This window comes from Prunus avium, chromosome 6, assembly GCF_965620075.1.
Source record: "Prunus avium chromosome 6, drPruAviu1.hap1.1, whole genome shotgun sequence".
Taxonomy (NCBI): Eukaryota; Viridiplantae; Streptophyta; class Magnoliopsida; order Rosales; family Rosaceae; genus Prunus; species Prunus avium.
The window spans coordinates 23,046,470-23,062,720 of NC_142289.1; the positions used below are offsets into that span (position 1 = coordinate 23,046,470).

The window sequence follows — 16,251 nt, forward strand, 5'->3', positions numbered from 1 at the left end:
AAATACAAACTACAATACAAAATCTTCTATGCATGATAAGTACATTGCAGCTAATCACATTTCGAATGCTTGGAGAATATTAAAGTGTACACCAACATTTCAACTACTCGTAATTTCGCACACACAAGAAAATTACATTGCAAAGCATTTTATGTGCTCCCTCTTAGCAATATCACGATCACCCCAACCAACTGAACAATGGTAGCCATATTCACTCGGTCGTATGGGTCAGCTTTTTCCGAGCAGCTTGCACGTGCTTATGGTCACTCATGTCCCCACTCATATAGACGAAATAAATATTCAGCAATATTTGTAATATTTTGTTATATAAATAACCCATAAATCATTCACCAAAGAATGTATAGCACATTGGCATGTAAAGTGAATAAGGAGAGTGTTACTTATGACTAACGTGTCAATTTTTTCAAAAAAGTACGCCATCTGTTTAATGTGAAGGGACATGATAATGCGACTTTACTGATTCCCAACGCGTGGTGATATTGACAACTTATTGAATAATATTTCAGTTTTTGCAAAATACAATTTTAGACACAAGGAATTGCAATACATAGTCCCAATAATTATATATGAAGCAAATGAAAGTAATACTTGTGTTATTATAAATTAGATAATGAACATTAAGGAAATATACTTCTAATTTGTCCCAGTTATATGTTGTTGTTTGTACTGTTTCATGTCACACTTTTTCTATCTTTCTTTATATTATATGTTTAGGGAATCCCTCAAAGCAACATATACTGTGAAAAATAAAATATTGTGTGAAGTTCTAATCACTCATATAGACTAGGACAAATATTCAGTACTATTTCAAAATTGCTTGACTGGTGTCAGGCCATCGAACGATGTGATTTGACATGATAGAGATATTTACTACGAACCCAAGACGGAGCCATATTGACAACTTATTGAATAGCGTTGACGTGTTCAAAGATCTAGATGCACGCACCCATGATGGCTTTAGAGCATTGTCCAATTATTATATATGTGGATTATTATAACAAAACAGATACGTTTAGAGCCTTTTATATGAAAGGAAACTAATTATTGTATTATTAAAACTTAGATAATTAATATTAGGGAAATTTACTTGTGATGTTGGTTGTTGCAAAATATATAGCTAGGGTTAAGAGGAAAGTGAGTTATCTAAAGGCATTCAAATTTTTTCTTTATGAAATTGATGATTTCTAGCTTCCCCTAGTTGTATAACGTCACAAGGAGGCCGGAGTAATTTTCGGGGCATTTTTCCAATTTTCCTACTATTTATTTAACTTTTTTCAAGATTTTTGCACTAAAAAAAGCCAAAATAATCGCAAGATGACACCTGGCGCGATCTGAGCACATCACCTTTCACCACTTGCACAAGTGTACATCAATACACATGGCCACATCCTTGGTTTTTACCCTAAATTCTTATTTTATTGTTTTTTCTTATGAAATTCATAACTAAATACACAAAAATGATAAAAATGTTCCGAAAATTGATACGAACTCATTGACACTTCATCTTCCTTACTGAATTCCCCGTTTCATGGTTATTCATTTTAAAAGACAATTTCGAGCATTCACGGGAGATGCTTGTTGATGTAGGTTATCTAGGTTAAAGTTAACAACATATATAGCTAGGGTTAAGAGGAAAGTGAGTTATCTAAAGGCATTCAAATTTTTTCTTTATGAAATTGATGATTTCTAGCTTCCCCCAGTTGTATAACGTCACAAGGAGGCCGGAGTAATTTTCGGGGCATTTTTCCAATTTTCCTACAATTTATTTAACTTTTTTCAAGATTTTTGCACTAAAAAAAGCCAAAATAATCGCAAGATGACACCTAGCGCGATCTGAGCGCATCACCTTTCACCACTTGCACAAGTGTACGTCAATACACATGGCCACATCCTTGGTTTTTACCCTAAATTCTTATTTTATTGTTTTTTCTTATGAAATTCATAACTAAATACACAAAAATGATAAAAATGTTCCGAAAATTGATACGAACTCATTGACACTTCATCTTCCTTACTGAATTCCCTGTTTCATGGTTACGCTATATTAGTATTTTATTATTATTTACCCTACATTATTATTATATTACTTTTTAGCCTGTACATTTGTTAATTATATTTACTCGAAATTATTATTTTTATTGTTATTTTGAGTGAGAATAGACCATTTCTGGTGTTAATCAGTTTCTCTCTTCTTCAATTTGTTAATTTTTTTTTCCTTTATTAGGGTGAAGGGATGTTTTGAAAAATAAAAAGAACAAATTACATTCCAAGTATTGTATAACATCATAAAAAAGTCCATGAATAACCCATTATTTGTATAGCTTAATTTACTGCATCCAAACATTTCATTCATTCATACAAAATTGACGAATTACTGACGACTGACATAATGGTCCCATAAGATAGTTTTACATTGCAAAGCATATTATTTGGTCCCTGTTAGCAATACCACGATGACCCCAACCAACTGAACAGCCGTAGCCGCAATTAGTCAGTCGTATTGGTCGGCTTCTTCCGAGCAGCTTTGACGTGCTTATGCTCACTCATGTCACCACCATCGTCTAGTATCTCTCTCACAGCATCAGGGGATACATAGTCCCAATTATAACTTGTATGAGTAGTTGCCGCAAATGCTCGGAAATTTTCGAATCCTTCGTTGAATGCCATCTCCAGTTCACTATGGTGCTCTTCGCATCGCATATGGTTCATCAAACAACCTTTAATTTCATCATTCATTACTGTATCCAACTCCTCTGCTTTCAACTTCCTTGTATGACTCAACTTCAAGTACTTGTTCTTTTGGGAGAACGCTTTGTTAACTCTAATGTTAAGATCAGCCAGATTGGCCTCGTCTTCAACACATTTCTCGTGCCACGAATTGATCAGTCTGGAATTATAATCTAGCTTGCTACTGACTGCATGTATTGCCTCTAATGGATCATCGGAGTCCCCCTCACTCCCAAATGATGTTGAAAATGGAAGGGGTCGGCGAGTACAACGTGGAAATGGAGCCTGCAACTCCAATTTTTCATATTCGACTGTGTTGTTGGCGCCTGAAGAGGATGACATGCTTGAATAATCCTATTTGTTTTTAGAGGATGAGGATTGCATATGCAATTTCGTTTGAGGAAGGGGACATAGCTTTATAGACCAACATACTAAAGCTTGCGTGTAGTCAACATATGTACTTTATTCCAATTTTTAAAAAGAGGTGTCAGGTTTTGCTTTTCAAGCATGTCAACCTCATTACACCACTGTCAGTGGTTGAAAGAAACTCAATGGAAGTGACATCTAGTTAGTGAACCCAACCACAGTGGTTAGGATTAAACTTAGATTGTATCAGACAAAAAATTAATTTATACATTGTCAACCAAATATTTTTTGGCGGGAACCTTTTTATTGGTATTACTATCACATCCTTCATAGAAACTCTCCCTCCACGAAAAACTGACTCCTCCACCGAATCTCTCTCCATCGACTGAAACTCTCTCCCTCCATAGAATGGATTTACTAACCAAGTTTGATATCAGCATAATAAACACCCCTCCAAACAAAGACCGCCTTCGACACGCAAGTCAGTCACCAGACAAGCAGTGTCACATTCCTAGACAGAATGACCATTTTGTTGGAAGTTTTGAGTCTGAAAGGGTTCTTGGATTCTGGAAGGAGAGGCATCTTCAACTTGGTGATGAAATCCAAAGGGCAAGGGCACGTTTGGAATTTGTTGAAGGCCAAATTGAAGATGACAAAAGGCAGGCCAATCTGGATAGGGCGAAGTTGCAGCGCATGAAGCGTAGACACAAACGAATTCGGAGTGTAGCTGTTCAAAAATACAAGAACTCATCTAATGCAGTGGAGTCAAAGAAGCGTGTGATGCAAGCTGGATTCGACTACTTCCGGTCCTATGCAAAACTCGTCGTACCCGGGTTTGATTGGTCATCTATTACCTTTTCCGACGTTAACAAATATACTCACCAAGGGAAGTAACCATTTTGGTTATCGTGTTTGAGCAGAGGCAAATCAGTGGAATTGGAATTTTCGTTCAACTCTGCTTCAAACCTATTTTGATGCTTACTATTATGGAAGATTTCAACCTTCATATTTTGATGTCTTTAATGATGAGAACACGTGATGCAACGTGGCCATCTACTTCAGTCATATGTTGCTGCCATGTCCATTTTTGTGTGATCACGTATCAGATTTGGACATGGTTGCATCATATGCAATGTTGCCTTTATTTATTATATGTTAGGGCAAGGTTTATGGAAAAGCATTTGTGAGTGCGTTTGTGACAAGGTTATGTTATTATTTTTTTGTACTAGTTCATCTCCTACTATTGTTTTCTTCCTTTATATTATATGTTTGTGGAATCCCTCAAAGTTAACATATACTGTGAAAAAAATGCAGAGTGAATATATAATCACTTATATAGACTAGGACAAATATTCACTAATATTTTTAAATTGCTTGAGTGGTGTGAGGTTTTTCAAAAAAGTATGGCATTATTTTATGTGATTGGACATGATGGATATTTTGTACTGATTCCCGATGGACTACTTATTGAATACCTGTGACGGTTCATAACTCTAGACGCAGTTGCATATGGACTACTTATTGAATACCTCTGACGTGTTCAAAGCTCTAGGCGCAGTTGCAATGATGGCTTCAAAGCAGTGTGCAATTATTATATATGTACATTATTATAACAAAACAAAAACAGATTATGTTACATCCTTATATTTGAAAGGAAACTATTTCTTGTCTTATTACAAATTATATAACGAATATTAAGGAAATATACTTGTTAAAGTGAACAAACATATATACTTAGGGTTAAGAGGAAAGTCAGTTCTCTGAAACAATTTGGATTTTTTCATTGCGAAATGGATGCTTTATAGGTTCCTCTAGTTTTATAACGTCACAAGGAGGCCGGAGTAATTTTCGGGGCATTTTTACGATTTTTCAACTATTTATTACAATTTGTTCAAGTTGTTTGCACTAAAAAACCCCAAATAATCGCAAGTTGACACATGGCGCGATCTCAGTGCATACCTTTCACCACTTGCACAAATGTACGTCAGTTGCAACCAAACATTCTTGCTTTTTACCCTAAATTCTTATTTTATTGTTTTGCCTTACAAAATTCATAACTAAAAACACAAAAATGATAAATAAAAAAACACTTCCGAAAATTGCTACGAATTCATTGAGGCTTCATCTTTCTTACTGAATTCCCCGTTTCGTGGTGACGCTAAATTATTATGATATTGTTCTTTACCCTAAATTATTATTATATGACTTTTTACCTTCTATATTTATTAATTTTATTGACCCTAATTTTTTTTTTTTGTAATTTTGTTATGCGAAAAGACCATTTCAGGTGCCAATTAGTTTCTCTCTTCTTCAATTTCTTAACTTCTAATTTTTATTAGGGTTAAGGGATGTTTTGAAAAAGTAAATGAAAAAAATACATGTCAACCATTGTATGGCATCAGAAAAAAAATTAGTTTAGGATATGATAAGTGGGAAAATGTCTTTTCCAAGCACTGGTGAATAGACAGCTCACTCCATGCACGCCTTTTCGTTTACCAAATATTAAGATTGTAGTTGGGCAAAATATCTATGTCAGTAAAATGTCATATTACCCATCTCTGATGTCAGTAAGCATTCAAGTATACAAATATATATACGTAGATTTATATATAAAACGGTTTATGACTGCACAAACACCAGACAAAATACATTAAAACCCAACATTTGGCCAACGTAGCCAGCCAACGTAGAACTGAAGAGAAGCAAGTCCAGAAAGCATAAAAACCTTAAACACATACTACAACTAATTATAAGGGTATGGATTCCCTGGCACAACATACACACGCATTACCTTGAACCAAAAAACACTCTCACGGTGCCATTTGCATCGATTGCAACAAGTCCAGAACGAAGGATTTATCTTTGCTTCAGTAGGCCAGCCTTCAATAACAAAACACCATTCGTTGTTGTTACAAGCGCTGCAATGATTGAACTTAATCTTCCCATAGTAAAACATATCTACGATATGTCTTGCAACATTCCAAACTCGGCTTAATCTTCGTCTCAAAGCATCCCTGGTTCCTTTCATATCAATGTTGTTACGTTGATTCAAAGAACACAAAAATTCTAATGCATCCTCTTTTGACTGACCAATTCCAGACATGCCAAGAAGTCCAACTATATATGCCGCTTCCATATGGCCTGCCGTGGCTGCGATGCACATCCCATACAACGCTTCCACGTTACCATGCATGAAAAACACTTCGAACGCCTCTCTAAATATCGACTCAGGGTTCTCGCAAGCTCTGCATTGTTGCAAGAAAAGCTGGACCGCAGGATTAGCATGGTACCAGCTAGGATGGTCTGGGTACTTAGCCATTGAAATGGTGTTCCACACTTGTGGAGTGTTTGCCAACGTCCGGAATAATGGGCACACAGATGCCATACGGAAGAGATCTTCCGAAGATTGGGTTGCCACGTATAACATCACTTTAAACCAAGCCAACTCCGGGATGAAGGCTTGGGGCATCTCCAAATGGATATGCTTCCTTCTCTTTCCTCCGACTGTAGTGAAATATTTGGAATTCATGTGTTTCTATTTTTTTGGAATGGAACGATTTGAGGAGTGGAAGAGGGGAGAAATGAGAATAGATGGGGTTTTGGTTCTGTTATAGGGTGTGTTTGTTGTACCGTTTGGAAAATGTGTTTCCACTTGAGGTTTTTCTCAGTTGACCCTTTTTAAAGAAACTGAACCAACACCCTAAAACTAGAGAAAAACAGAAGAGAAGGAAAATGTCATCGAAATGCAAAGTCAGACAGTCAAAAAGTAAATTAAGAACCTATATGCATAGCCATTTTTAGGATTTTCCCGCCATTTTTATGTCAATGAAACAAATGTGACGGATTACTGACTAGTCACAGAACGTCCCATCACATAACTTTTCATTTTCCCACACCGAAATATAGTAGTAATGTTATTAAAATGTGATGGATGTTTATCCAACTAGTTGGTTTAATGAAATATAATGAAAATAATATAGGGTTTAGGGCAGTTTTTCCTCAATTTTCATATTGGGTTTTGGTAGTTAAATATTATATTGATTTATGGGGTAAACGGTGCCCCATATCTGACGGTACATGTGTCGAAAGCATGCCCAATCCACCCACAGACAGAAAAGAGGATATAATCGCATTTGGGCAGAGATGAGAGAGCTCTGAGTCCGAAGAGGTTTGAGTGAGAAGGTATGAGTCCGAAGAGGTTTCAGTGAGAAGATTTGAGTGAGAAAAGGTACAAGTGAGAAGATTCAACATGTCTTCGTCTTCATCTCCTGCTCAAACAAAGAGGTGCCCGTACTGTGGAGCTGCAATGGTGCTTCGGGTTTCAAAATCAGAAAAAAATCGAGGGAAGCCATTTTGGAAGTGCATAACCTCCTATGTAAGTTTTCATTTCCAGAATATGTATGTGGGTGAAAAAAACCTTGGTCTAACTCTGACACAATTATTTTGCATATATGATGCCTGCAATTAGGGAGCCACCAGTTGCAATGGATTTGAATGGGTTGATGTAACTTCCGCTCAAGCAGAACAGCCAGATGACACGTATGATGCTACGGTGCTGAATATGCTGAAGTCCATTAAGGACTTGGTATTAGTTTTATTACTGTTATCAATTTTAATATTATTTGTTCTTTTAATGACCAATTAAGTGCACAGTTTCAAGGATTGTAAAAGTTCTCCCCAGAAAGACATGTTGCACGCACCACCAATGAGTTTTCAAACCCATTTTGTAATATTTGTTCTTGAAATAGGTGGATTGGCATTGAGTTTAAATTATTGTTCTTGAAATAGGTAGATTGTTTATTGGCGTATACTAAAGGTTTATTGATTGTTTATTGCATGTATATCGCATGTTATAGCGCGGATATTGGATGTTTATTGAAGGTTTATTGATTGTTTACTGTATGTATATCGCATGTTATTGCTCGGATATTGGATGTATATTGAAGGTTTATTGATTGTTTACTGTATGTATATCGCATGTTATTGCTCGGATATTGGATGTATATTGAAGGTTTATTGATTGTTTACTGCATGTGTATCGCATGTTATTTATCGGATATTGGATGTTTATTGAAGGTTTATTGATTGTGTACTGCATGTGTATCGCATGTTATTTATCGGATATTGGATGTTTATTGAAGGTTTATTGATTGTTTACTGCATCTGTATCGCATGTTATTTATCGGATATTGGATGTCTAATGAAGGTTTATTGATTGTTTACTGCATGTATTTCGCATGTTAGTGTCCGATATTGAATGTTTATTGAAAGTTTATTGATTGTTTATTAGTAGGAAGAACAACTATTCAGTAGAATTTCCTAATCGATACGACTCCCTTATGGATGGTGAAATTAGGGACTGATGTATATTGCATGTCTATTGCGTATAGATTGCATGTGTATTGCGTGTATATTGCTTGTCTGTTGCCTGTGTATTGTTGTTTATTACCTTCGTAAGCAATAAACAATCAATACACACGCAATAAATGTACGCTATGCACGCAATAGACAAGCAATATAGACGCAATAGACAAGCAATATAGATGCACCAATATACATTACTTTTATGCTACTGAGCTGCCCAAGACCAATAAAATAAAGAAAATCAACGAATTTATTAACCGATTATAAAGGAAAGAGGGATTCAAACCCGATGGGCGGTACGGAACCAATAGGAAGTTTTTATAGCATTGCAGATGGGAAATGTTTATTGAAGTTTTATTGAGGTTTATTGACGGTTTACTGAATGTTTACTGAAGGTTTACTGCATGTATATCGCATGTGTTTCTATAAAGAGGGCATGGTTGAATAAAACATTGGAGGCGAGGGAATAGCCGCCTATTTCCCTTACAGAATTACAATCAATACACACGCAACCCATTGCGATTAAGTTAAGGCATGGTGAACGGCTTAAAGATTGGGATCTGATATTTGGAATGGTGGCTTGGATAAATAATGACATATTACTTTGCAATAATGTAATACACTTTAAAAAGCCATCAGTCATTGTTCACACATGCAGTCTTCCAATCCCAATTCAATGCAGTTTGGTTAAGGTTATGTAAATGTCGTGAAGGAGTTAGGGCAATATTACAGAGATGTTTGTTTCATTAAATCCAAAAAAACTTTACACTCCAGATGCACATTCTATGTATGGGAATGGCATGTGCCTAACTTCAAAAACGCATATGCCTATCCATTTACATTTGCCCACGTGCACTAGATTTACAGATCCATTTACTTTTCTCCTCACTAAGCCTCTGCATCTCCATTTCAGATTCTTCATTTTTCTGTCTATGCTCTGCATCCAGCTACCATATACATTTAGCCCAATATGAGAATAAACGTAGCGTAGTATCACACTAATCAAAATGAAAGCATGCATCCGCTATAATAATATTTTGGTTCTAATTGTTGTCCAATAACTTAAACTTAAAATTATGTACAAAAATACACTAAGATTGAGAAAGACGAAGAAGAATTGAGGAGCAGAGGTAGAATTCGAAAAGGAGTCGTGGATCTGTATTGTGTATTTACATGACTTTCAAATTGGAGATTTCCAAAACCAATTTAATCATCACGTACCTGAACCCATTTCAACCACTATCATGGCATGTAAGCATCTCCCCGTAATATCTCTGCAGCCAACTTCAACCGGAAAAAGGGCATGTTCTGCGTGGTGCAAGTAGCTAACGAAATCTCAGCGCTCAAAAGCTCAATGTACTTCAACACGAACATGCCACAATCGCCTCTGAAGCAAATCAAGAACTCGATCAATTCAAGTAATGACATTGTAACGTAATTGACAATTTCAAGTAATAAAATTAAAGAAAAAGTTGTGCTCACTGATTAGATTGTTGTGGAACATCCACACGTTCTATTGGCCATGGACACCACCAATCTCTGCTGCAGTTGTTTGCGTAAACACCTTCTTCATAAAAGTCGATGGAGTTGAGAAGATTTGGAATCGTAATTGAAAGCGGGGCGAGTTCTTCCTTTAACATCTCATCTGGAATAAGTGAAACCATTGAATCGTACACTGCGATTTCACACTTAACCAGATCAATCATTAGAGCCACCCAATGCTTATGCTTCGTCAACATACAAGGGGCATACACCTTATACACGTTCTGCCAATCCACCCCACACGCCGGAACCTTGCCATTTACAACGTTCACTAAACTGTTTCTAATTTTCCACCCAGCCTGCTCTTTCTTTCTTTTATTATCCGCAAAGCAAGTATGGATGTGATTCTGTGAAATAGAAAACAATCAATGGTTAAAAACCTCCACAAAGCAAGTATGGATAATTTGTAATTATTAACTGCACTTGGTCAAGCCCTATGACATACCATGAAAAATACATCGGTCGTTGTCCAGTTCGATATTTCTACAACCTCCAAATCTTGTTGTCGCTTCCGGATGAGATACAACCCCAAATCAATGTGCTGCACATGTTTTTCTGGTCAATCTCATAATCTATGTACATTAAAACAAATGCATAATCAATTAAACTTACATCTCCTGTCAGCCAACCGTCAGCTTTTACGAGGGAAGCGAAGAATTCAATCTCAGCTTCCACGTGGCCAAATTGCATCACTAAACTGTGAATATAACAAAGTTTTAGATCACAACAATTTAAAAATATATACACTAATGCCTTCTATCTCAAAAAACAAGGGACTTACTTTGGGTTATGGCGCCATTCCCAACAAAGTTTCAGCAATTTCACCATATCATCATGCGGAATCGCCTTCATTGGGTCTAACATCCGAAGTCGGGTTGTCTCTGGCACAGTTTTTTTCACCAATTCACTAGCTTCAATGATCTTCCACATAGGAATAATCCTCTTTCTCTTTCGTAATTGGACCCCTTGTTCCACAGCTTTACCTTTATCATTCAACCAAACGTTCAACTCAGATAGCACAGCTGTAGGTTGATCCAAATCAATATCCCCGAGAGTAAACTCAACAGTTGTCCCCGCCGTGCTCTCGCCAATGTCATCACAAACCAAAACAACTTCATCATCCGCTTCCTCACGTTCCTTTATTTGCACTTCCTTTTCCTCACTTTTTTTTCTTTTCACTTCCTTGCCCTCCCTTCTTTTTCTTTGCGGATCCTCTCCATCACTGCTTTTTCTTTGCAGTTCCCCTCCGTCACTGCTTTTTCTTTGCAGTTCCTCTCCCTTACTGTTTTTTCTTTTCACTTCCTCTCCCTCACTGCTCTTTCTTTGCAGTTCCTCTCCCTCATTGCTTTTTCTTTTCACTTCCTCTCCCTCACTGCTCTTTCTTTGCGCTTCCTCTCCCTTGTTGCTTTTTATTTTCACTTGCTCTCCCTCTCTTCTTTTCCTTTGCGCTTCCTCTACCTCACTTGGTTTTCTTTGCACTTCACCCCCTTCAATCCCCTCCTCGTCCTTTTCCTCTCCCTCATATCTGTTACTTGGCCCTTCATCCCATTCACTGTCATCCATTTCATCAGATCCCTTAAATAGATGTGAGATGGCACAACGATTCGTCCTCTCTTTCAGTAAAGCTAGGTCCCTCCTTACTTCCTGCTCAAACTGAGGACCTAAACAGTGGTCCAAAAGTTTTTCCATCCGTATGACCTTTAACTCAAGGACGTCATTTTCCCGCTTTACTTGAAACAACTCGGACCTCAACAAGCTTACCAGCTTGTTCAACTCATCAAGATCAGCACATGAAGAAGGATTTGACTCTGCCGAGACAACAGCAGGGCGATCCTGTGGCCAACTCCAATATGATTGTCTCATTTCCTCTTCACTCGGATGTAGCGCCCGCAACTGAACTGACTGTTTCATAATACAGACAATATTCATATTCAATCATTCTACTTTATAATTTCATTGAATGTTATAAACAGTTTCAAGGGCTGCAAACCAAACCTCTTTGCTCTGGAAAAAATAATTGTTCAACTTCCTCATCTCGGGCATAGACGTAGTCGTTCTCCATCGCAAAATACGCGGGACAGCTGTTGGATCAACAACCTTGCAGTAATTCAGGTCCACCATTCTAGGAATTAATTCATATACCCAAATCTACACAATTCACAGGACAAAAGTCATTATTTAAGTTTTAAAGTTCACAAAGCATAACTGACATGAACATTATTACCATGTACCTGGAAAGCATACGTGAAACCTTTAAAACTCCACCCACCCCTTTGCACTTCACCATGCTTATGCTTCTTGCCCTTCTCATTTTTCCGGCTTGTTCCCGTTACCTTACTTTTCCCCTTCTCTCTTCCCTCTTCATTTTCAAAGCTTTTCGTATACTTTGTTGGTGCAGAAAATAGACTGTCTTGGGTTTTGTCAAACGACACCGAACCCCACGGATACCTGTTGAACGCATCCAAGTCCTCTACAAGGGTCAGGTAATTTACATTGATGTTCAAATGCTTGTCCCTTCCCAAAACCACTAACTCAGCAAAGTAAACAAGAGCTAGCTTGTAGACGTCATCTCTCTCTTTGCACCTCATAAATGCTTCTTCTAAAGCATTACATGTAATTCCTTCGTCTATAAAATATCTTTTCTGAAGTCTAATTTCAGCACTTTCTCCACTGGAAACTTCAGGCACTTCCCCAAAACGAAGCCCCGAGATCAAACAGAAATCCTGACGAGTAAACTGAGCAACGTCGCACCCTATTAAGAAACTCAGTCCATCCAAGTCTTTCACACCCTGCCCCGCCACTCGACGCAACACAACTCCATGCACAATCTGCCCGCTAAACTGAATCTTGTCTATATTCAGAAGATGGCCAAAGCATGATGTCTTGAATTGTTCTAATTGTTCCGCACTCAACTTCGCTCGAATTGCAGCTAGGGTTGAATTTGCATGTGAGCAGTTGTTCACCCGTGACGCATATGCCTCTGACTCTGGCCATACCAGCTGCACGTTGGATCCCATTTCCTAAAATACAAGATGAAATAACCTTAACACATATACTACCACCACGTATTTGCACAATCATATTGGTATTTAGTATTTACATAACTAGTCAACCAGGCACATTACAAATTTTATGAAGTACATGCGCATAGGGATTACTGATCACAGCCTTTAACATCATCAAAGCAATATGACAAATTTTGTGCAAATACCTGTTAATGCAATGATTCTGTGAATTACAACCAATAGCATGTGTTTTATTTTTGGATACAAACTCCAATCAATGGTTGATGCATGAGTGAGTGTGAGTGCAATCTAGGCAAGTTCTGCACTTCACACACATGACAATTATTGTCATCTCATACACAACACAAAATAAATAAATAAATAAGAAAGATAGTGGAAGGAAGCAAAGCAAAGCATCTGCTCTGCTATCTGCTTGCTAAGCCATTGCCACATCCTTCTTTCTTTCTAGCTTTTTCTTCAGTCAGCCACTATGGTCATGGATCAACCTTCATTTCAAATGCTTTGCACTTTTATTCATGACTTTATTATTATATCTTCTCATTTTTCACAGGCAAATTTAGCAACAAGGGAAATAATATTTATTTCAAAAAATATATATATTCTAGCGCTAGAGATATGTTATTGACATGTTATTGACTTGAGGGTCTCCTCCAATTCAACACCATTATCTTATTCATATCATTATTGATATGTTATTGATATGTTATTGATATGTTATTGACTTGATTTTCATTCATTTTTTAACATATACACAAGCAAAAATTAACATGCAAGTGAAGCACAAGGAAGAGATGCCAAATCCAACAACATTGATGGTACAAATTGGGGAAAACCTTTACTCTAACCCTAAACACAAATTCCATAAATTACTCACCAAATGCTGGTTATTGAACAATCGCAAGGTGTCTGTGCGGGGTCTTTGTGCGGCTTTGCAACACAAATGGAACCTATCACTTCCAACGACTACGGATTCTCTCCTTCCCCTTCCACTGCTTCGCCTCTTCACTGTTTCGGAATCCACGCCTTTGCCCCTTCCACTCAAAATAAATACTTTTTAAGGGTTTAGAGAAAGGAGTTGCGTTCAACCGTTGCCTTCAACCATCGTTTACCGTTGCCTTCAACCGTCATTAACAGTTGCCTTCAACCTTTTCTCAAAGCTTAGCGGTTTCTCAGAGCTATGGGTTTTAGAGCGATGGGTTTTTTCTGTTCAAACTTCGAACTTGCCTCTTTTTTTAATTTTTCGAACCAACTTCAATGCTGGATATTAAATTCGGGTTTGGGTTCCTCACCTACCCGATTGCAAAACTTTATCTCAATTCTCCCTAACCCTTAGATTGATCTGATGGCTATAAAGTGAACCCCTTATAACTTAACACTTATAAGTTTCCACTCACTATAGAATCGGCCTATACTAAGGGAGTCAAAGGCCTAAGAATTCTATAGTTAGGGCCTTACTAAGGCCTTTAGATGAGGCCCTATCTCTTAACTATTGGATCAAATTGATTAGTTTGATCTAACGGTTAAGATATAGGACCTCATCTCAATATCTTAGCCCTCACTATAGAATAAGTTGTAGGGAAAGATATAGGACCTCATACCAAATCTCAAATCCCATACCCAATTTTTTTAAATTGATGGTCTTTTTTTTTTTTTTAAACAAAAATTTTAGGGAAACCATTGGCAGTTAAGAGCCCTTTCTTCTACTCTCACTCAACTCAATGCCCGTGACCAATTTTGTATTTGCTCCCATCTTCTTTAGGTGATTCTTTCTCGGAAGAGAGAGAGAGAGAGAGAGAGAGAGAGAGAGAGAGAGAGAGAAGAGGGGGATACAAAGGGGGAGGGATGGCTTCAATTTTTTTTATTTATAGAAGTTTTAATCTCCTTTTTCTTAAATTTTTTAGCCAATTTTATATGGATTTTAACTTTTATGATATCTTTAATTTAGGACTAACGTCATTTTAGTCCCTGGAGGTTTAGGGTCATTATCGAAATGGGCCCCGATGTTTCAATTTCATAAATTTCGTACCTCACATTTCAAAAACTTACCAATTTACACCGGTTGTTACATGGACCGTCAGGTCAGACGTTAAATGATGATGTGTCAGTTCTGGGTCCCACCACATAATCTAACTAGCCAGTCGAAATAGTCCAGATGAAGGGCATTTCTAGGGAATATTTTTTCTTTTTTTAAAGGAAGTTAAATGTCTGTGCTGGGCTCGCCTTCCAAGAATCTTGTTCCAATATCCAACGCTTGGATAATGAAATCGAACAACACAAAGGAAAAATTTGTTGTTTATGAGTTTTCGAGAGAGAGCCTGAGACTGAGAGAGGGTTTCTTCGAAATCTTGAAAGAATCTTCATCGAGTGCAAAAATCAAATTGCAAACGGAGGTTTCGAAAAGATCTGAAGAATATGAGTTGGGCACTTCGTCCCAAAGGATATGGACAACCTTTCTATGGTACGTATGGGTTACTATGCTAAGATTCTTGGCAGATGGTGTTTTTCGAGTGAAACTTGGGTATTGGTAACAAGGGTTTTTATAATGGATGTTGATTGTGAGTTTTGAGTTAGGTGTTTCTTACTGTTACTGTGTTGATTTAATTGGCTTTTGTATGTGGTCCTAATGCTTTCCTTTTGTGTATGTGTGTACTGGCATGGAAAGTTTGGCTTTTGTATGTGGTCCTACAATGACAGTAATGCTTTCCTTTTGTGTATGTGTGTGCTGGCATGGAAAGTTTGGCTTTTGTGTATTTTTGTGTGGTAAAATGATTTCTGTCTTTTATATTTGGAAAATGATTTGTGTCTTTTTGTATGTGCAAACAGCCTTGAATGTATTTTTGTTAGGGACTGAAATTTATGTGTGCCTTTGGACATGTAGGGGATGAGGATGGATTTTCTATTGAAATGTACCACAATGGTGAACTAAGAGGTAACTATTATGTGAATGGGTTTGTTGATTGGTTTGATTATTGTGATAAGGATAGAATGTCAATGACTAAGATAGATGGCATGGTAAAGGAGTTAGGGTACGAAGGTATCATTAACTACTGGTACAGTATTCCAGGTGGTCATTTTGATGGTGGCCTAGTTAAGCTGAGTGAGGATGCAGATGTTTTAGACATGCTAACATTTGTGCCAGACACTAGGTTGATAAATATATTCCTAGAACATGTGTTGGCATGCAGTCAAGAGCAGTTTTACAGTC

The 16,251-nt window shown here is 37.3% G+C and overlaps 1 protein-coding gene across 1 annotated transcript; it reads right to left on the minus strand.

Annotated features, from left to right (window-relative positions):
- Positions 1-9,634: 9,634 nt before the first annotated feature.
- Positions 9,635-13,035, minus strand: LOC148293858 (uncharacterized). Its single transcript, XM_088254356.1, has 7 exons — positions 12,252-13,035; positions 12,016-12,168; positions 10,802-11,922; positions 10,633-10,717; positions 10,466-10,561; positions 9,961-10,367; positions 9,635-9,865 (listed from the first exon to the last, which is right to left on the minus strand). Exons 1-7 carry the CDS (start codon positions 12,606-12,608, stop codon positions 9,721-9,723), a joined length of 2,364 nt encoding a protein of 787 aa, XP_088110482.1. The 5' UTR covers positions 12,609-13,035; the 3' UTR covers positions 9,635-9,720.
- Between the last annotated feature and the right edge of the window lie 3,216 nt (positions 13,036-16,251).

Excerpts from the sequence above, each read along its gene's own strand:
- LOC148293858 (XM_088254356.1), bottom strand. The coding sequence starts at position 12,608 with ATGAGGTGCAAAGAGAGAGATGACGTCTACAAGCTAGCTCTTGTTTAC. Across the intron at positions 12,169-12,251 it reads GTTTCACGTATGCTTTCCAG|ATTTGGGTATATGAATTAAT; the intron begins GTACATGGTAAT and ends TGAATTGTGTAG. Across the intron at positions 10,718-10,801 it reads GAATGGCGCCATAACCCAAA|TTTAGTGATGCAATTTGGCC; the intron begins GTAAGTCCCTTG and ends TTATATTCACAG.